The sequence below is a fragment of the Acomys russatus genome, chromosome 20 (genome assembly GCF_903995435.1).
Source record: "Acomys russatus chromosome 20, mAcoRus1.1, whole genome shotgun sequence".
NCBI lineage: Eukaryota > Metazoa > Chordata > Mammalia > Rodentia > Muridae > Acomys > Acomys russatus.
This window is the reverse complement of record NC_067156.1, coordinates 66,633,435-66,654,354: the sequence shown is the minus strand read 5'-3', so window position 1 is coordinate 66,654,354 and position 20,920 is coordinate 66,633,435. Positions and strand designations below refer to the sequence as shown.

The window sequence follows — 20,920 nt, the reverse complement described above, 5'->3', positions numbered from 1 at the left end:
ATTGCACTCTCCACCAAAAGGAAAAACAAACCAAACTTAAGGAACCCCTCCCCCGTAAGTGGCTCTTGGGGCTGTTTGGAGGCGACTCCAACCTGTGTGTGTCCTTCCCACACACAGTTCTCTTGAGCTCTTCCCGGAGCCCAAAGCTGTTGCTTCTTGGAACTTAAGACTAGATGCGAGCGGGAGAATGCAGTGTGGGAACCCAAGCCTAGAACCGAAAGACAGATTTCGGAGAGCCTGGAGAGTTAAACAGGCTGGGGACCCGCGGAGGGGGCAGGAGATTCCATCAGTAGGCAGTCCATTCCCCCAAGCCCTGCTGGGAGTTCGCAGGTCGCTGGGCATTGGAGCTGAAGGGTCACTTGTCTGCTTTCCCACCCTCCATCCACAAAACAAACCAGGGTAAACTCCTGGAGGCCGTCAGACCAAAGCTTCTCATACTTGGCCACTCGCACCGGCAAAAATAAGAAATTTAAGAAATGGAAAACAAAAAACAAAACCAAAAAGAAACACACACACACACAGGGGAGAAGGGTATTGGAGCTGCGACGAGGCCTGGGGCACATCCTGGTGGCGGATCCGGGATAGAGGACGCAGGCGGGCGCGGGTGCTCAGTATGGTGGGAGAGCGCGCGACTGTGCGCGCGGGAGCGAGGCTGCGGTCGCGTGGCCGCGGGGTGGTGGGGGGAACCGGTGCGGGGAGCGCGCCGCGCCAGCTGGCCAAGGGTGCCCGACTGGCGTAGACATGCGCGACCCCCTCACCTGGCCCCCACGTTACCCCCAGAAATGCCTAGGACACGAGACCGGCTCTTCGGACTTTGGTGGTCTCTGAACTTTGAGTCGCACTCCTAGCCTACTCTGCAGGCCCGGACAGTAGGCGCTAGGGTCAAGGAGCCAGGGGGAACGGGGAGGGGAGGGGAGGGAAAGGGGATACGGAGGCCCCACTGTCCCCTCCCTCCATTGGACTTAAGAAGCCATCCACAGTGGGGAGGCCCTGGCAGGCTGGCGCGGAGCCGTGGAGGCCCTGGTGGTGGCAGCGGGAGGGGCAGGCGCTCGGGAGTCGGTGGGGACCAAGGGGTGGGGGGAGGACGGGGGACAGCAGAGGGGAGGAGAAGGCAGGGAGGGGAGGAGCCGCGCGGCCCGCGCCGCTTCCGAACCGGAAAGTTGGTCTTGCCGAAGTCCCGCCACCCCAGCTTGCGCACTCCGCCCCGGCCGCGAGCCTCCAAGCCTGGAGGGCCGCAGGAGGACTCCGCGAAGTGGACACGAGTCAGGAGAGAAAGTCCAGAGACAGGGGCACCTGAGCCAGAGCGGGCAGGGCGAGCAGAGCTGGGCGGCGACCCGCTGCCTAGGACTAACAGCGGCCGGCCGGCCGGCCGGGAGCGCAAGCGGTGCGGCGCCCGAGCGGCCGGGGCGAGACAAAGGCGCCGGGCCGGAGCCCTGCCCGCGGCCGCTCGCTCCGGGAGGGGCCGCCCAGCGGCGGCAGCGGCGGGGGGGGGCGCGGCGCGGGCGACGGCGCAGACACTCTATAAAGGGGCGAGCCCGGCGCGCCGGCGGAGACGGCGCCGCGCGGACGCCACCAAAGTTTTGCAGCCTGCGCTGTGCGGAGGGGCTGCCGCCACGGCCCGCATCGCACTCTGGCCCGCCGAAGCCGCACCTGGGCGAAAGAGGAGCGCGGAAGCCTGAGCTCTGGCGGCGGAGCTCGCGATGTGAGCGGCGTGGGGCAGCGCGCACCCAGGTCCACAGGCGCCGCGGCCCCTCCTCGCCTGCGCGGCCGCTAATTGCGAGAGCGGCCTCATTTGCATAGGCCGCCGGAGTCCGCTGGAGGCCGGCCAATCGGCGCGGCCCTCAGCTAATGGACATGCATTATTCACCAGCCTAATTGCTCAGCCCCATGCGCGGCCCGCGCAGCCGCCGCCACCGCCCCGCGCCCCGCGCCCCGCGCCCGCCCGGCCGCCCTGCGCCCACCCGGCGCTGTCCCAGCCGGCCACCCCGCTGATGCCGCTGCCCCGCGCGGGGCCGGAGCGCCGCTAGCAGCATGTCTCGGCGCAAGCAGGCCAAGCCCCAGCACCTCAAGTCGGATGAGGAGCTACAGCCGCAGGACGGGGCTTCCGAGCACGGTGAGGGCCGGGGACCTCCGGGTGGCCCAGAGTTCTAGGGCGCCCACCCAGGTTGGGATGCGCGGGCGGTGGGAGCGACAGCGAGCGTCTTGGAGTGAGAGAAAGTTCCCTGTTCCAGTGAGCGAGTAGGAGCTATGAGTCCGGCCCCTGGGCCAGTCTAGCCAACCTGGACTAGTACTCCATCGAAGCGCGCAGGCATGGAAAAGAGTTGCGGGCCAAGTAAAGTTGGCTTCGCAGCTCGGACTTGGGGAGCTGCGCGTGGAGAGTGCTGCGCCCGGGCTGGCTCTAGGACGGATCCAAGTCCGCTGGGCCATAGGCAGAGGGCCGCTCGCGGGGAGTGGGCGAGAGGGGGGTCTGCGCTGCTGCCTCGGTGCTGCTCCGGGTCTGTACTGCTTTGGTGGGCCTGGAGCCTCAGTAACGAGCCGGGACCCTGAACTAGCTCAGAACAGACTCTAGGGAGGGCGCAGCTACGGGGAACTTGCGGGGGGCTCACCTACCGCTGGACCGGGGCCCTGGAAGCCGCCGCCTGGCCAGCTTTGTTCAGTGCCGCGCGCCGCGGTGCCCAGCTGGTGCTTGCCTGGAGCCTACCCGGGAACCCAACGCCACCTCGGCGATCCCTGTATCTGTAGCCTGCCCCCGATACCGCCAGCAGGCCGCCTCCGGTGACCCTCAGGCCGCGAACCCCGCGGTGTCCCAGAGCGTTGACAAATCCAATCATCCCTTTCGGAAGCAAGTGGGAAGTAAATGTCTCTTGGCCTTTCCTTAATGGCCGACTAGGGAATTGTGGGGCGCGAGCACAGCTGTTTCTTTTGGGGGCTAGGGCGTGCTTGCGGTAAGACTTCAGCACGTTTCTGACGGATTCTAAGTTTTCCCTTTGGCCTTTTCGTACACTTTTGGATGCACCGAATTAGGGCGCTGGAGGCACCTTCGCAGTTTACTTCGCTGGTAGGAACTTCCTCCTCCAACCATCCAGAAGTGCGGGGAGGGCGCAACGGAAGTTAGACACTAGAGAAGATGCGAATTTAGTGTAATTGAATTTTGGCACCCTAAAGTTTATGGCACCCTGAATCCGTAAACCCTGGGCGCCAGTTTTTGCACGCCTTGCCAGGGTCCCAAGGGCGCCTGCAAGGAGGCCGAGAGGGGCGGTCGCATATGACACGGAGCACTCCCCCCCCCTCACTAGTTCGAGGCGGAATAATTTATTCCTTAAAAACCAACTTTAATGATCAACGTACTGTAAATTGTTTAGAGGCATATAGAAAATAATCTTTTAACTATGAAAATAATACCATCTTAAAAAATAAAAAATAAAAAATAAACAACCCAAACTCAAAGCCCTAACAAATAGACGGAATTTAAGGGTTTAGCACACAGCGGTAAAGTTTGACAAAGCATGCACGTCGCAGTAGAAAGTGAGAAAATGCCCACAACAGCCCTGGAATGAATTAAATCAAATGGGTCTCGTTGGGTCTTTTTGTTGCGGTGAGGTGAGGGACCCGCATCTCTGCAGCCAAGTCAGCCAAGATTAGAACAGGCGATATGCTAAAAAGAAACGCTTGCATATGTTGGGTAGATTAGGGACAAAGACTCTTTTTGTCATGGAAATGGATTTTTTTTTGTTTTGTTTACTTCTTCACATAGAATTTCTCACACTTGGGTTGTTTTGTATTACCCTCAATGACTACATGATCAAATGAATGGATTTATTTCTGCCGAATGAGAAAGACAGTCTTTCCCTCAAAAGAACTACACTGCATCCCAGTGAGGAATTTTAAAGCTTCATTATTGCGGCTCCTGAATAGCTCAAAATCCGCTTTCACAGCCGCCCTAAAATGCAACAGTGTAAATACTTCTCCGCTTTGTAGGGTCGTTATCAAAATGTGCAATGTCTCCTTTTATTAAAGCATATTTTAATTAATAGAGTAAACCTTCGTGTATTTAACAATTAACAAGCTGAGGCACTGTTGTTCATTTTTAATTTCGCTTCAGAAATGTGAGTGTGGTAAAGTTAATCGTGTAAACACGTCGGAGGATATATAACCCCGACAGTGTTGAAAACCTAGATAGTCAATTATTTACGAGTCCTCTTTTGAATTCTGCTCGCTGCTCGAATTTATTTTAAGGCTCTCCCATACCCAGGTTTTCCATCCTTTCAGGAGTGGCATTTTTATCCAGGCTGTGTTTTCAACAGTCACTCAGACTTCTGATCCCGAGGTTGCTACAGTTCCTCATCATATTTTGCAATAGGCCAAAAATAGCCTGTCTGAGCCCCAGTCCGGCTGTATGCTCTCTTCGAGTCTGAAGGCTAGTTCAGGCAAACTGCTAAAACAAGTTCTTTCTGATTTAATTGTTCTGAAGCAGATTGTTCATGGAACATAAAAGATACTCTGTTCCCTATGAAGTCAAGGAATGCCTGTGCTCTCTTAATTGTAAGATAACCAAGAAAAGTTTTTTTTTTAAGATTAATGGTTGTGTAAACTAAATTACTCCATTGTCATTTCAAATCCTTATTTTTTTTTTCTCCCTCCTTACGTGCAGAGGAGACAAATACATGCTGCATGAGGTTATAAGTGAGCTAAGTCCACAGTGTTTTGGAAATGAAGTAAACGATTCCTTTGTATCACTTTGGGTGTGACATGTTAATTAAGGCACTAGGTCCATCTCTGCAGTAAAATTGAAGGCTTTTGTTAATACCACACAGAACAGATAACATATGTTTTTAAAAAATGAGAATAGTGGAGGGCAAAGGTGCATAGTCGTGTCTATTTCTAGGAGAAGTCATGTATTTTTATGGTTTATTTTTCAGGGTTTAGTATTTAGACAAACAATGAAAAAACAAGGCAACAATAGCTTTAGCTCTCTCTAGACCTGAAGGAATGAATGACAAATCTGGATGAAAACAAGCAACTCTGCCTTATGGAAAGTTCTGGAGTTGCCCTGTGATAAAATTTATTTTAAGTTACTGAGACCTAAATCCCCAGTAGAAACTGTCGTTTTAAATTGCTTACTCATGTATATTTCCCATTTTAGAAATAAATGTGATTCAGCTTTGGGATTCAGTTAGATCTGTGCCACCAATAGTGACATCCTCTGAGCCAGCTGAAGATTTTTGTTCTAAGAAAAACTAATTAAAACTTCCAGTGACAGTGCCACACTTAAGCCCTACCAAGAACTTTAAAGACATTGCACCCGTGTGCCGGCAAAAGAAAAAAAGGAGCGGTTCCTAAAGATGCATTTCTCTGTCCTGGGAGAGTCTGTGTTTAAAAAAGAACAAAAGAATGCTGTAATTTAAAACAGTTTTTGAGGATGCATCTTCTTTGTAGGCACTAATTACTTCACGGTGTTTTTATTTTTCTACCAGTTTACAGTATATGGCTATCTTAAAATTTCTTTCAAATGGCATGAGTCTTCAACCTAAGGACTAACTAGTGGAATTCAGACTGTTTAAGTTCAGGGAGAGAAAGCCACCAGGGCTCAGTGAAGAGATTTTTCTTTCTTTTATCTGTATATGCAGGGTTCGCCTCCAGCCCCCCCCCCAAGTACTCGCATTTACAATTCAGCATACCAAAAGGGACGATACAGAAGCCGCCTCCTTACATCCACTGGCAGATTGTTTTCTCTGAAACATGAAAGGTAGAAAGTAAGTGGGGGGGGGGGCGGAGAGGGAGAGGAAGAATTTGCAAACATTTCTTTTTGAAATAAGGCTCAAAAACTTAGCCTATTTAAAAATGCGTACTCCTAAAATGGGTGCCAATTAATTCCACCTTAAAGAGGGCTGATAATGAAACAAGAGTTAGAGACCTTAGAGGCGTGTATTCTAAACTTTTCAAAGCCTGTGCGTAATCCAGGTTTTTCAGATGTGTTCAGACCGAGGGAAAGAGAAAGGTATGAAGGGAGAAGCAGTGGGAATTACTTAGCAAGCTGATTATTTCTTTGTATCCAGAAAGATGGTGAAAACAGACAAAAGTGGGTCAGATTTCATTTTCAGCTCTACCGTCCATCTCCCGGTGGCCTTTAAGAGCATTTTCTTTTGGGGATGGGGGATGCAACAAACAGACCCAAGATTTCTGCTCTGGGAACTGACTGTCAGTTGGAACTTAGCATTCTTATGTGTAAGTATTGGCACAAGGTCTTGTGTAAGTAAATTAAAAATCTTTCAAGCTGCTAATGCGATTTTTCACCATCTTTTAATACAGCAACCTAGTTTGGAGTGTCCTTTAAAAAATAATATAAAAGAAGAGTTCCTTCTTTTTTTTTCTTTACTGTTTTATTGGTTTTTTCTTTCCTCAATGATATTTTGACTGGTTGCCATTATAAGAAAGACCAATGAATCTTAGGCAATATCAAGAAAACGTGAGCCAATCCTGCTGCTGGCAGGGCACTCCTGTAATTAAGTATGTGTTAAGTTGCTGCACAGTCTATGTGAAAATCAAATTTTAGTAATTGTTTTAAGTAAACTTTTTAAGGTATCTAGGATTTTTCTCTTGTATTTCAATACAGTTATGATTTAAGATGCTGTTAACTGTATAACTGCCAAACAAACAAGGCAAGTCATGCTCCAGAAAGTGAAAAATACAGTTTTAAATGAAATAATGGAATGACCTTTATGCTCAAGACCGAGATTGATTTCTTTCTTAATTAAAGAAAAGGGGTTCTGACCACCAAAGGGAGATGATGCTGCCCGTGTGGTTTCCCCTCTGAGGGTGGCCCTTTTCTCTCTCCTCGGAGGCACAACCCCCTTTGCATTCTTTGCAAGCATGGTGACTTCATAGTATGGCTTGGCAACGTTTTTTTGTTTTTTTTTTTTTAAGTGTGGCCCTAGCAAAGGTGGGTGGTAGAATGCTGTCTAGCTCGCGCCTTCTTTCCCTGAAGGTGGGTCCTTAGTGCTGTGATAAGCCTTGCTGACTTAACCTTTGCCTGCTTTGCCCTGCCAGGGGTGACCACTAGATGTCAAGCTCGTAATACAATTAGTGCTCATCTGTGCTGTTGACCTTGGCAACAGGACTCACCAACACCGGTTCTGCTAAGTGTAAACTCCGAGTCTGAGTGTTAACTAGGGATCCCATGAGTTTGTTCTGTGCAGTACAAGCTTAGCAAATGCCGTCCAGTTCAGCACAAGTGTTTATAGCTCTTGGAAGAGGAGAAACTGGCTTGCTTTTGTGTAGCCATTACATCTTGAACGTTTAATTAACCCTGCAGGTGCCAGGGCACTCTGTCCTCATTCCTCAGCATCACGGGCCCTCAAAGCGGCCTCAGACGGAGCTTGTTTGATAATAGTCTTGTGTAATTTGTACACATGCAGAGTCACTGGCATCATGGGGTGGGTGGTGGCTTTTCCAGTACGACTTTTCTGTTTGTATGCAAATTTCTCACATAGAAATAGAATCGCACCGGGAAGTGATGACAGTGGTGGCTATCTATGACTCAGTCCCCTAGCCCAGGCGCCTTAAGCCTAATGCTTACAGGTGACTTCTGCCCCTTTCCCAGTTGCAGTGTGACTAGAGCTATTTCAGTGCAGGCATTTCTGTAGCAAATCCATTTCGCTTGCTCACTAAGTCTTTCCCTACACTCGCCCCCAACTAAGTGAGGGATGCGGGAGCTGGAAGGGTTTGTATGTGCTCTGATAATGGATTTCGATCAAATGGACACTTTCTAGGAGGCGTGTCATAAGATAACGTAGAATTCTTTGTGTCAAATCGTGGAGATCTCTGTATTTAAACACCACCCTCACCAGATTATGATCAGAATTTCTGGCTTCTGCTGACATGGCTCAGTCTGTGTATTTTGGGGGAGCATAAATTGTGACGTGAGCTTGAGGCTATCAAGACAGCTGGGTGAAAGGCTGATTTGCAAGCCTTGAAGTACAACAAACATCTTACTATCAAAGTGACTGGCACGTACGCTGCTGCCTCAACTTTGAGTCCTGTAAAGGGGCAACAGAGTCTCTGTCCCTGGAGCTTCTCACCGCACAGATTAAAACCGAACCAGTTTAAACAGAAGACGCCTGGGGCCTGTGCCACAGGTGGTCATGACTTAACAAATTTGTGATGTGGGCCACTGAGTCAGAGGGAGTGTGTGGGTCAGTGCTGCACTGAGCATAGCAAGACTGCCCTCCACCGTTCAACTCTGTGAGCACAGGCTTCCGAGTCCAGGGGAAAAGGACAGAATTTTTTCTTTTGCGCCTGGAATTTCTTCTACATTGTTAAACACAGTGGGGGTCTCTATTTGTCTCCTCCTGTGACACAGCTTGGGCTCAGTGTGGTGATAATTCATCTTTCTTTATGGGATTCAAAGCTATCATAAGGAGTTAAAAAGAATTAATTTGCAAGAAAATACATGTCTCCAAAGAGTTTGAGAAAACTTGAGAAACGCTTGCTACATTTTTAAGAGATGGAAAGACAAAGGAAAAAACTAGGGTTTGCACTCTGGAAGACCCACCTGGCATTTTAAAGTTACTAGTTATAGAGGGGGGGTTTAACTTGCCTCTCTTAGCTCAAACAAGCCTGCCTTCTCCTTTGTTGATTGTAATGAATTAAAACTGTCTAAGGAAAGTGTAGCAAAAGTCAGCAAGTTTACTGTTGCTTTATAAATGGGCAAAATTCCTTACACTTCTGAAAAAAAAAAACAAAAAGTAAACCTTGCTAAGAACTGTGCATAAATATTTGTATAGAAAACGCATGGCGCCTCAAATATCTTCATACATTGCAATGTTTTCCACTTGTGGCTTGAAAAAGATTATCATGTCCCAGAAGACAGAGAAAGAAACATGGTGTCATTTTCCAAAGCTAACACCAGTGAAAAGCTGAGAGAATCAGCGTCTGTGGTGGGTTGAGAGTGTACTAAAAGTCGGCAGATTTTTATTAAGTGTGCTAGTTCATCACTGAATAAGAAAATGCATGTAGCTAATTTTAAAATGAGCGCTGTGAAACTAGCTGCCTTGTGGTTTTTCTCTTAGGGGCTGTGGGCGGTCCCCTTCTCTTCCAGCCTCAAACATGACTTACTCAAAATGAAGTTAGGGACCCTATAAATCAACCCCGAATTTATTTTTTAGTCTCCTTAGTGCAGATGACTGGTTTCCCAGGGTAGTGAGGACTGTGTGGTCCTTTTGGTAGCTGTCTTGACGCGGTAGCCACCATCACCAGCCTGTCTGCCAACTAGGAGGGAAGCCCTTCCAGGAGGAAAGGCCTTCCAGGAAGGAGCTCCATCACCCAGATGAATTAGTTGGTCAACTGGTTGGCATTTTCTCCCCGTAGCGTATGAGCGTATGTAACCTTTATAGTAAGATACTATAAAACGCCTACTTAATCCCTGCCTAGTTAGTTTTAACTCTTAGCTGTTGAACAACCAGTAGGCAAAAAATATAAATTACCTTGACACAAATGAGAATGATTAGAATGCTTATTTTCAAAATCCCCTCCTCAGAAAGAAAGAAAGGAAAGGAAAGCAAAGAATGAGAGTAAAAACTTGAATTTCTAGTACATTTCTCAAAGATTTTTCATTGTTCTTTGGAAGAGTGTGCCTCCCTGCCTCTTCTTACCAGTAAGTAAACATTTTAAGCAAAATTAACTGATGGGCTAACGACATTTACTTTTCAGCATGGGGACCAGTTCAGAATGTGAGCTTAAGCGAAACATGGTAAAATAAGAGAATCTTGGCTTTACCAGGTAGCAGAGTTAAAGGACATTAGCAGTGAAGTGATAAACTTTTATCAAGTACAGCCAAAGCATCTGCCTGGGTTTTCTTTTGGGGAAAACGAACAATAATCCCAACTTCACACATAGACATTATAATTCATATCTGTGGTCAAAAGCAGGTTATAATTTAATTTCTCTCACTCTGCAGAATCCAGCAGAGGTCAGCAATTGTGATCTGTGAGTTCGGTGACATGCCTCCATGCCCCAAAGAGTCCTGTCCTTGGGAAAGCATGCTGGGTTCAGCCATTTCCTGGCCACCAGTTCAGTTAAAGAGTATTTTGTTCCTTAAAAACATTTCAAATACAGACAAGCAAGTTCAGCTCCACAGAGGGAAGTTTAGTCTTTGACTTGTATCTGTGCCTATCTTAATAAATTTCTGCTTATCTCCGACTTTTATAAAGGAGGTCTAGTTACATTCAAATTTGGAAAACACAGCTATTGCTTGAGCGTGTGAGACTAACATTGAAGTGTCTTTTACTGGCATTTTAAATAGACCCCAGCAGAAACATTAAGTGGTGATTCTAATTCAGTTGCCTCAGAAATACAAATCATACCGAAGAATTTTCCTCTCACTGGCTGTAGTTTTTAGTATATGTCTTTTGCCAAAAGTGAAACTCCAGGATGAAGGCTGACTCCTAAGCAAATTGTTACCAGGCTTTTTTTTTTTTTTTTTGCTTGAGCTCATTACCATAAAGAACTGTTAACAGGTCCAAAGGGTCAGAATGCCTTTTCCTTACAATTTCCTCCTTCAATTTGGAAGGAGTGTAGGTGGGAGATCACTTTACTTTGAACAAAATAGCTTATGTTGAGACAATTGTCACTTAAGATTGCATTAAACAAAATGACATTATTTGGCAGCACGTGCTCCAACATCCCATGCGCGCTTTGTACAGCTAAGAAACACTTGTAATTTAGCAGTGGAGGAAAAAAAATGAAATTACCTGAGGGATCCCTTCTCAGCTTCAGTGCATTTGGAGGTGAACCCTAAAAACACTTAACACATAAAATACTAATGAGAATGTGAAAATGCAAATCTTTAAAGTAAATAGAGAATTGTTTGGGTTGAGACCTTTTTGAAACACAATGCTACACTTTGTTATAAGGAAAATCTGGGAAATGTTCATTTGTGAAGGTATACCTTACTTACAGTTATGCAAATTAATTCTTTCCACACTGAATGTACTTTAAATGATCTACAGTCAGCCCGCTTTTAAGCTTTTTCTGAATGAATTGTTCCCAATGAATACTTAATATAAAGAAACAGTCTTTTAGTAAGGTACTATTTGAGTTTGTATATTTAAAGTGTATATACCTTCAGTTTTTAGCGTACTGCACAGTTTTATCTCCTTAAAGGGGGTGCATGTAGACAACATTTCAAGGCATTAGCAATTTTTAATTTGCTGGCATTTTCTTTTTTAGAAAGTACCAAATTTATGGTTTGTTTTTTTTTTTAAATCATAGCTTTACACGTTGGAAAGTAACTTCTTATAGTCCTCCTGCTTAGGTATGTCTCTGCATCTATTTTACTCCTTAATGCAAATGAGCCTTTTAGCGTTCCTTAGACATGTGTAAATATATAAAATGTATGAGATATATTATATATATATGGTTTTAATAAAATTATACAACTAATTAAAAAGAAATCATAAGTTTAAAAATTGACATCTTGTTAAAACTTTTAAAATTAAGTTACTGGAATTTTGATGAGCTCATTATTGTTTGGTTGGTTTTATTCAATGATTTAAAATTCTAGCCCCTCCCAGTCTCTGTTCCATAACCTTGAGCAGGTTTACAATTAGTTTTGCATACATTGAGCAAAGTTGAGCATGGAGTATTTGTTTTGCTAATGTGCCTATCTGCTACATAAATCGGCCTTGCCTTTGCTCCCAGCTACCCTCAACCTCATTACAGATACCTATTAGGACCCTTCCCCCGCGCCGTAATCAGACCGACTGCTGCCGCCTGATCCTCGCACTGAGTTTAGTTTAAAAGTCTATGGGGTTTATGGGCTGCAGCTCCAAGTTCTTTACCCTTCAAATGGCTTAGCCAGTTAAGAAAATGCTAATTGAATGCTGCTAATAATTTTTTAAAGGCATGTATAAATTACCTGGAAATAATGGCCTCATGGAAAGCAACAGACCAGCCGCAAAAATATTTTTATTTCATTTTCCAGAGTAGTCGGGGTCTCCTGGACAAAATTTCCAGGAAAAAGAAAAAGATTTCTCTGCTCAATTGGGGCTGAATTAGCAACCCTTCCTGAAAAAAAAAAAAAAAAAAAAAAACTTTAAAAAAATTGTTAGAGGAGTCCATGTGCTGGGGTTAGGACTCCTGTACCGTTTGAGGATGGGGCTTGGAGGTGCTTTGTTCTCTACCTCAACTTTGCACATTTAACAAAGAGCTGACTTGCCTGTGACATTTGCTCCTTCCACCGATGATCTGTTGCTGTCACTCCATTTGCAAGCTGACAAAAACAACAACAAAACCCTTTCCAGTCAGTGGCACCCAAGCTGGCATGTAAAACCAGGCAGCAGTGGCACCCCACCCCACCACAGTGACCCAAAAATCTAGAGCCAGAAGTGTCACTCGGTGTCGATTCCTTCTTCCCGTACAGCTATTTATTTGATCAGGTGTGAATTAGAGTTGTTCATTAAACACGGTTGTTATTCGGCACAAGAGGGTTAGGGGAGACAGAGGAAGTGGCTGCCTACAACAGTAATTAAACATGTGTAACCAATTAGAGGCTTTTCCACGATGGTGCAAGCATATAATTTGCTAAGGCTTTCTATGAGAATAGATGAAAATAGGTACAAAAAGTGTGTCTGACTACAACATTCTCATGTTAAACATATCAACACCAATGAACTTTAAATATATAATTCCTAGTTTGTTAGCAAACCACTGAACTCTATTGGCTAATCACAATAACATGTAATTTTAAGTTCATTTTGCCAAAGAATATTGCATCTGACAGAGCCGATTAATCGCCCTAAACATGATTCATTTTAGGCCTAGAGTATATTGATAGTCATATGGCAAATCCTAAAACCTAGAGGCCTCTGCTTTCCCAAACAGAAGTATGAGCGAGGAGGACACCACAGTTGGGATCTTAAGAAGTGCTTAGAGTTTCTATGTTGCATTCACAAACCACAGTATTTAGCCTAAATTTCCTGCGTGAAATAAATGCCTATTGATTCTAAAGGTTCTGTGGGATCGCGTTAGATCAGCACCACTTCAGCTGCCTTAGAAATGATAAATCCATGAGCCCAGACCACACCACACAGGCTTCCTGTCAGGTGCTGGTGTGTGGGAAAGGTTACGGATTAGCTCGGCGAGGCTAAGAGAACTGGCAGAGGCGACTCTAATTTTGTTGGAAATGAGGAAGCCCGATGGTAACGGGGAATCCTAATGAGCCCGTCGAAGGCTGGCTTTGTACCCAACAGACAGGGTGGCTGCGGATTGTATGAAGATATTGGAAATCGATGGCTTCTATGGAATTTCATTAAGAAGCAGTATCCACAATTGATAGAGCCTCATAATTTGATGGATTGTGCTAAGAAAATGATTAGCTAGCTAGAAAGAGTCATAGAACACACACGCTGGGACGTCAGAAATGTTGAAGTGGGGTAATTTGTACAAAATAAAAAATATTGATTTTACTGATGTGCAAAATTTTGAAATGGAGGGCGGCTGTCTGGCGGAGCCTGGCTGATGTAATCTCTTGGTTTCCTAGGCGTCCCAGGGGAAGGTGCGGAGGACGCAGACAGCGGCAGCGAGAGCAGGAGCGGCAGCGAGGAAACCAGCGTGTGTGAGAAGTGCTGTGCGGAGTTCTTCAAGTGGGCGGACTTCCTGCAGCACAAGAAGACCTGCACCAAGAACCCACTGGTGCTGATCCTGCACGACGATGAGCCCGCACCACCCTCCGAGGACTTTCCAGAACCTTCTCCCGCCAGCTCACCCAGTGACCGCACTGAGAGTGAGGTGGCTGAGGAGGTGGCTCCCGCAGAGGGCAGCGAGGTGAAAGCTGCTGCAAAGGAGGCGGAGCCCATGGATGTGGAGGCAACTGCGGACAAGGGCCCTCCAGGCCCAGGTGTGGCCCCACCGCCACCTGCACTGCCACCACAACCAGAGCCTGCGGCCTTCAGTATGCCCAGTACCAACGTGACCCTGGAGACGCTGCTCAGCACTAAGGTGGCCGTGGCACAGTTCTCCCAGGGTGCACGCGCAGGTGGCACGACAGGTGCTGGTGGCAGCGTGGGCGCTGTGGCCATCCCCATGATTCTAGAGCAGCTGGTGGCGCTGCAACAGCAGCAGATCCACCAGCTCCAGCTCATCGAGCAGATCCGCAGCCAGGTGGCCCTGATGAGCCGGCAGCCCGGGCCTCCACTGAAGCCCTCAGCCAGTGCCCCTGGAACAGCCGCGGTACAGCTTCAGGGCCTGGCTCCACACGCTGCGCTCCAGCTTTCTGCTGGACCTGCCGCTGCCTCTGCTGGCCCAGGCTCCACCCTGCCAGCAGCCTTTGATGGCCCCCAGCACCTGTCACAGCCTGCATCTGGCACAAGCACTCCCTGCAGCACCAGTGCTGGCCCGGCCGAATCTGGGGCACACCCAGCCTGCAGCACTGGCCCAGCTCCAGGAGCTGTGGCCGCAGCACCCAGTGCAGTGGGCAACACAGTGCAGCCCCAAAATGCGTCTACACCCCCTGCCCTGGGTCCCGGACCCCTCCTCAGCTCAGCCTCCAATCTGCCAAACCCTCTGCTACCTCAGACTTCATCCAGCAGTGTCATCTTCCCCAACCCGCTGGTCAGCATTGCTGCCACAGCCAATGCCCTGGACCCCCTGTCAGCTCTTATGAAGCACCGCAAGGGCAAGCCCCCTAATGTGTCGGTGTTCGAGCCCAAGGCCAGTGCTGAGGACCCTTTCTTTAAGCACAAGTGCAGGTTCTGTGCCAAGGTCTTCGGCAGCGACAGTGCATTGCAGATCCACCTGCGTTCCCACACAGGGGAACGGCCCTTCAAATGCAACATCTGCGGGAACCGCTTCTCCACCAAGGGCAACCTGAAGGTCCACTTCCAGAGGCACAAGGAGAAATACCCCCACATCCAGATGAACCCCTACCCTGTCCCAGAATACCTCGACAATGTGCCCACTTGCTCGGGCATTCCCTATGGCATGTCCCTGCCCCCAGAAAAGCCAGTGACCACCTGGCTAGACAGCAAGCCAGTGCTGCCCACCGTGCCCACGTCAGTAGGGCTGCAGCTACCCCCCACTGTCCCTGGCACCCACAGCTACACTGACTCCCCCAGCATCACTCCCGTCAGCCGGTCCCCACAGAGGCCCTCTCCAGCACCCAGCGAATGCACCTCTCTGTCTCCAGGCCTCAACAATACCGAGTGTGGTGTCCCAGTGAGGCCTGAGTCACCCCAGCCACTCCTTGGTGGGCCTTCACTTACTAAAACTGAGCCAGTCAGCCTGCCTTGTACCAGCACAAGGACAGGGGACGCTCCTGTGGTGGGTGGGCAGGTCAGTGGATTACCCACTGCAGCTGCCACCACTGTCACAGACAGCGCCTGCACAAGCCTCGGTAGCCCTGGCCTTCCGGCTGTTTCCGACCAGTTCAAGGCCCAGTTTCCTTTCGGTGGGCTGCTTGACTCTATGCAGACGTCAGAGACCTCAAAGCTGCAGCAGCTGGTGGAGAACATTGATAAGAAGATGACAGACCCGAACCAGTGCGTCATCTGCCACCGTGTGCTGAGCTGCCAGAGTGCACTGAAGATGCACTACAGGACGCACACAGGGGAAAGGCCCTTCAAGTGCAAGATCTGCGGCCGCGCCTTCACCACCAAAGGCAACCTGAAGACACACTTTGGGGTGCACCGTGCGAAGCCCCCACTCCGCGTGCAGCATTCCTGCCCTATCTGCCAGAAGAAGTTCACGAACGCTGTTGTGCTGCAGCAACACATCCGTATGCACATGGGGGGACAGATCCCGAACACACCGCTGCCTGAGGGCCTCCAGGAGGCCATGGATGCCGATCTGCCCTTTGATGAAAAGAGTGCGGAGACCCTCAGCAGCTTCGACGATGACATTGACGAAAATTCCATGGAGGAGGATTCGGAGCTGAAGGACACAGCCAGTGACTCAGCTAAACCACTTCTTTCCTACTCGGGGTCCTGCCCGCCCTCGCCCCCGTCAGTCATCTCCAGCATCGCTGCCCTGGAGAACCAGATGAAAATGATAGACTCGGTCATGAACTGCCAGCAGCTGGCGAGCTTGAAGGCGGTGGAAAATGGGTCTGGGGAAAGTGACCACCTGAGCAATGACTCTTCATCTGCGGTGGGTGACCTGGAAAGCCGCAGCGCAGGCAGCCCCGCCCTCTCTGAATCCTCATCCTCCCAGGCTCTGTCACCTGCTCATAGTAACGGTGAGAGCTTCCGGTCCAAGTCACCAGGTCTTGGCCACCAGGAGGATCCGCAGGAGATCCCACTGAAGACCGAGAGGCTGGACAGCCCACCCCCCGGCCCAGGAAATGGAGGTGCCCTGGACCTGACGGCTGGCCATCCTGGTCGGCCACTCATCAAGGAGGAGGCCCCCTTCAGCCTGCTGTTCCTGAGCAGAGAGCGGGGTAAGTGTGCGAGCACTGTGTGTGGTGTCTGTGGCAAGCCCTTTGCTTGCAAAAGTGCGTTGGAAATCCACCACCGCAGCCATACCAAGGAGCGGCCATTTGTCTGCACGGTCTGCAGGCGAGGCTGCTCCACAATGGGTAACTTAAAGCAGCACTTACTGACACACAAGTTGAAAGAGCTGCCTTCTCAGGTGTTTGACCCCAACTTTACTCTAGGTCCCAGCCACAGCACACCCAGCCTGGCCTCCAGCCCTGCGCCCACCATGATCAAAATGGAAGTGAACGGCCACAGCAAGGCCATCGCATTGGGTGAGGGCCCAGCCCTAGCAGCCGGGGTCCAGGTCCCCACTGGGCCCCAAACAGTGATGAGCCCCGGTCTGGCACCCATGCTGGCACCCCCGCCACGCCGGACACCCAAACAGCACAACTGTCAGTCCTGTGGGAAGACCTTCTCCTCAGCCAGTGCCCTGCAGATCCATGAGCGCACCCACACGGGGGAGAAGCCTTTCGGCTGCACCATCTGTGGCAGGGCCTTCACCACCAAGGGCAATCTCAAGGTAAGAGGGCCACAGGTCTGAGGCTGTGGCCAAGCCATGTGGCCCCTGCGGACGGTCCCTGCACCCCATGTCTAGGCTGCCTGTCACAGGTTCTGTCTTCACCCTCATGTGCATGTATGTATACTCCACATGTGTGGAATGAGTTGTTTGTACACACACAATGTGAGTGTATATAGTGTGTGTTCATGTATATATACATGTGTATATGAATAGTGTGTGTATGCACACCCAGGGGAGCACATGTCTGCCTGCTCCTTTGATGGTATTGGCCTGCTCCAGGCCTAGGGTCATGATGGACGTTTGGCGAGCAAGGCCCGGGACACAAACCTCTCTCTCAAAGCTGATTACTAAATAAACTTGGCCCTTAAACATTAACACATAATACAAAGATGACACTTGCTCTGTGAGGTCTAGAATGTTCTCTTGTCCATGTGACTGCAGTCAGGGCCCCTGGGAGGGACACCGGGTGAGAAGTTTGCCACCACGTGAAGCCTGCCTGCAGGAAACACATTCTGTTGTGCCCCTGCGTAAGGCCCAGCACAGCTAAGTGTTCTTTGGAGACCTGACTGCCGGCAGACACTGCAGATACTCCTGGCTCCAGGCTGTGCTGCTGGCCTCAGCTAGAAAGATAGCACCTGCCGAGGCCTCAGAAACCTCTCCGGAGAAAGCCAGTGGTCAATAGGTATGGCTTCTGGGCTGAGCTAACCCTGACCAAACAGGAGCCTCCTGAAGACACTGCTGCTCTGGGTGGCCCAGGAGGATCTTAGCTTTTTTTTTTTTTTTTTTTTTTTTTGAGGGGAAGCAAGAGAGGAGGACAGTGGAGGACTTCAAGTCAGAGACCTTTTAAAAGTTTGAAAGTGAGTTGGGGAGATAGCTGAGCTTAGTCTAGTGGGTGAATTCCAGGCCAGTGAAAAGGACCCTGCTTGAAGACTACCCCCCCCAGGTTGCCCTCTGACCTCCACCTGCACACACTAAGATGGTGAATGGATGAAGCAATGGACAAGGGCCTTCTCCTTAAAGCCCTAGAACATTCTCTAGTCGTCTTGTGGGGTTTTTCCTGTTGTGTATGTGCATGTGTGCGTGTGGGTGTGTGTTAGTGTCTAACAAGCTTGTTTACTTATATGCTGGTTTTGGTTCTTATATTCACAGAATGAAAATTGTGTGTATAGTACAAGGTGCTCAGGAAAGCTCACCTAACTGCATTCTGTTGACCCCGGGCTAGGCTTAGAATGTCGACGATATAAAACACTGAGACCAAGACATAGCTGCCTCACGGTTCTAGACTTGCTTACTTGTGGCCTGTCTCTCTGAATCTCCCACAGGTACATATGGGCACCCACATGTGGAACAATGCACCTGCAAGGCGTGGCCGCCGCTTGTCTGTGGAAAACCCTATGGCCCTGCTTGGTGGTGATGCTCTGAAGTTCTCTGAAATGTTCCAGAAGGACCTGGCAGCTCGGGCAATGAATGTTGACCCCAGCTTTTGGAACCAGTACGCCGCTGCCATCACCAATGGGCTCGCCATGAAAAACAACGAGATCTCTGTCATCCAGAATGGAGGCATCCCTCAGCTCCCAGTAAGTCTAGGCGGAGGTGCCATCCCGCCTTTGGGTGCCATGGCTGGTGGGGTGGACAAGACACGCACTGGCAGTAGTCCACCCATTGTCAGCTTGGACAAAGCAAGTTCAGAGACGGGAGCCAGCCGGCCGTTCACAAGGTTCATTGAGGATAACAAGGAAATTGGAATAAACTAGTTGGACACCCTTAAGACTCCATCCTCCTGTCCCGTCCCAAGTCCACTCTTCACTGTTTGAGAATCAGGCTTCGGACCCCACATGCCTAGGCTCTCGTTAACATTTTACCCATGACAGAAAAATACCTGCAGCACACAGCTGCTGTGAGGTGGCCTGGGGAGTACCCCATGGTACTTCCTTCAACAGTGGGGTTAAGAACTCTGCAACCTTTTTAAGAAAATTTCAGACAAAAGCTTATGTGCTTGGAAAACGGCCTTAGGACCCGAAAGAGCTCAGACCATATCTACTTCATTTCTCCTAAAACCTAGTGACCCCCATTGCGTGGGGGAACGAGGGCCCCTGTGGTAGTCCAGTGAGCTGCATTCAATGGTTTTGTTCAAATTCTGTAGACACTTGAACTCTGTTTTAGGGACTCTTCGTCTTGAAGAAGCAGTTCAGTGCTCCAAACGCTGTGTATTATGGCAGTCTCTTCATCTATAGTATTTATGTTAAGATTATGCGGGTAACAGACAGTAAAATAGCCCAACCTTAAATGAAGATTTTGTATCACAGAATACATCTGGCTATGTGATTTTTTTTTTAAAGCAAGATTTGCTTTATTATAAATAAGTGGATTAATTCAATGCAGGCAAAATTGTGACGTTCTATTGGGAAAGATAGCATGCTTTTTGTGTGCAAGTACCTGTCAGTAACACCCTCCCCCTTTAATTTAAGTGTTTGTAGCTGCTATGTGAACAGCTGTTCTCTAGTGTGGTCGGTAGCCCCGCAGTCAACTGGGAACAGGTTACAGATGAGCATCACCCTAAAATGATTCACAGCATTATAAACAGTTGTGAGTAAATATTTCACATTATCAAAGCTGTATAATAAAAGAGGTAATGTTTGTATAATGTGGTTGCAAATCTTAATTTATACAATTGCACTTTTAGTATTTTGTATTAGGGAGGTTTGTCTATAATTTGAAAATTTTAAAAAGATGTAAAGTATTTTATAAATAGTACTTCGGTTTAAAGACAATGGAGAAAAAAATCATGTCACAGTTTATTGTTTTGTCTTAAAGTCAAACATGAGAAACCTATGCTGTTTGAGCAGAAAAGCCACCAAGACTTGTCAGCACCTCAATAAAATAAGGCCTGCCATTTCTTAAATTAACATGATCTATTTAACTTTTCTACAAAACCCACTGAAAAACTGTGAGCACCCTACCAAAACTTTGGCAAATTGATCTCAGTCCCATGACATAGAAAAAGCAAGAGCACAGCCAAGTGAGCACTGTCCAAGTGTGATTTTGCTGTAGGCTCGCCTCTGTCTCTTTCACACGTGAGTCCGGCGGTATAATTGGTCATAACTTTGACATTCTCTAAGTTCATGAATTATTGCAGTGTCCTGATTATTCAGAATGTGATCTTCTTCTGATGGCTTGTCTAAAGTGCATCCAGTGAGCAAAGGAGCCGGATGCTGGGAGGCAGGGCTGATCAAAACTTGAACGTCAGTGTTGTGCATACTACCTCATTTTTGTGCATCGCAGGCATGCTGGGATGTGACACGTGAACATCCAACAGAATTGCTCAAGACATACAGTAGGTAGCTGGGTACCTCAGCAAGGAGCTGTCTGCGCCTGAAGGCCAAACCAGACAGTGTGGAGCAGAATGTTAGAGCAGCCACCTCATACAACTGAACCAACAGGAAAAGGCTCTGAGGGGAATGACTACCACTGGCCCGTGGCTGAGCAGAGAGCTTCTGGGCTCATTAGCTCTTCCTGTCTTTGGAAATGAACACTCAAATCTCTGGCTCTGTCTTCCATGTAGTCAGGTGGAGCATCTCCAGGCCAGGCCATCTCTTGCTGGGGCATGGGACCAGGGGCTTCAGCTTTGGGAAGAGGAAGACAAGGTGGTTTCATGTCGCTGTGCTTTGGCAGTTGAATGTCTTGTTCATCTGTGTCCTTTTGGTGTGTGTCTCCCCCAACCCCTACCCCCCCGTCTTGGTTGGTATTTGGTACCATGTTAGTGTTCTTTCTTCTTTCAAAAGGATGTGTATATAACTTAAGAAAAGAGAAATGTAAAGCATTATAAATGAGATGGCTGATGAAGGTGCAGTGACCACCCCCATCCTGTGTTCAGGGCTGCCTGTCCCTCTGCGTGGTGAAGAGAGACACTATTTTTATACCACAAAACTATGCG

General features: G+C 48.6%; 1 protein-coding gene across 2 annotated transcripts; it reads left to right on the top strand.

The window, feature by feature from the left end:
- The first annotated feature begins 1,955 nt into the window (after window positions 1-1,955).
- On the top strand, window positions 1,956-20,114 carry Sall3 (spalt like transcription factor 3). Of its 2 annotated transcripts, XM_051163770.1 has the most exons (4): window positions 1,956-2,113; window positions 13,538-16,429; window positions 16,646-16,986; window positions 18,309-20,114. In XM_051163770.1, the coding sequence occupies exons 1-4, from the start codon at window positions 2,032-2,034 to the stop codon at window positions 18,738-18,740; spliced, it is 3,747 nt and encodes a 1,248-aa protein (XP_051019727.1). In that variant the 5' UTR covers window positions 1,956-2,031; the 3' UTR covers window positions 18,741-20,114. The 2 variants fall into 2 exon arrangements, with proteins under 2 accessions (XP_051019727.1, XP_051019726.1); XM_051163769.1 differs by having other exon boundaries at window positions 13,538-16,986.
- Window positions 20,115-20,920: the final 806 nt, after the last annotated feature.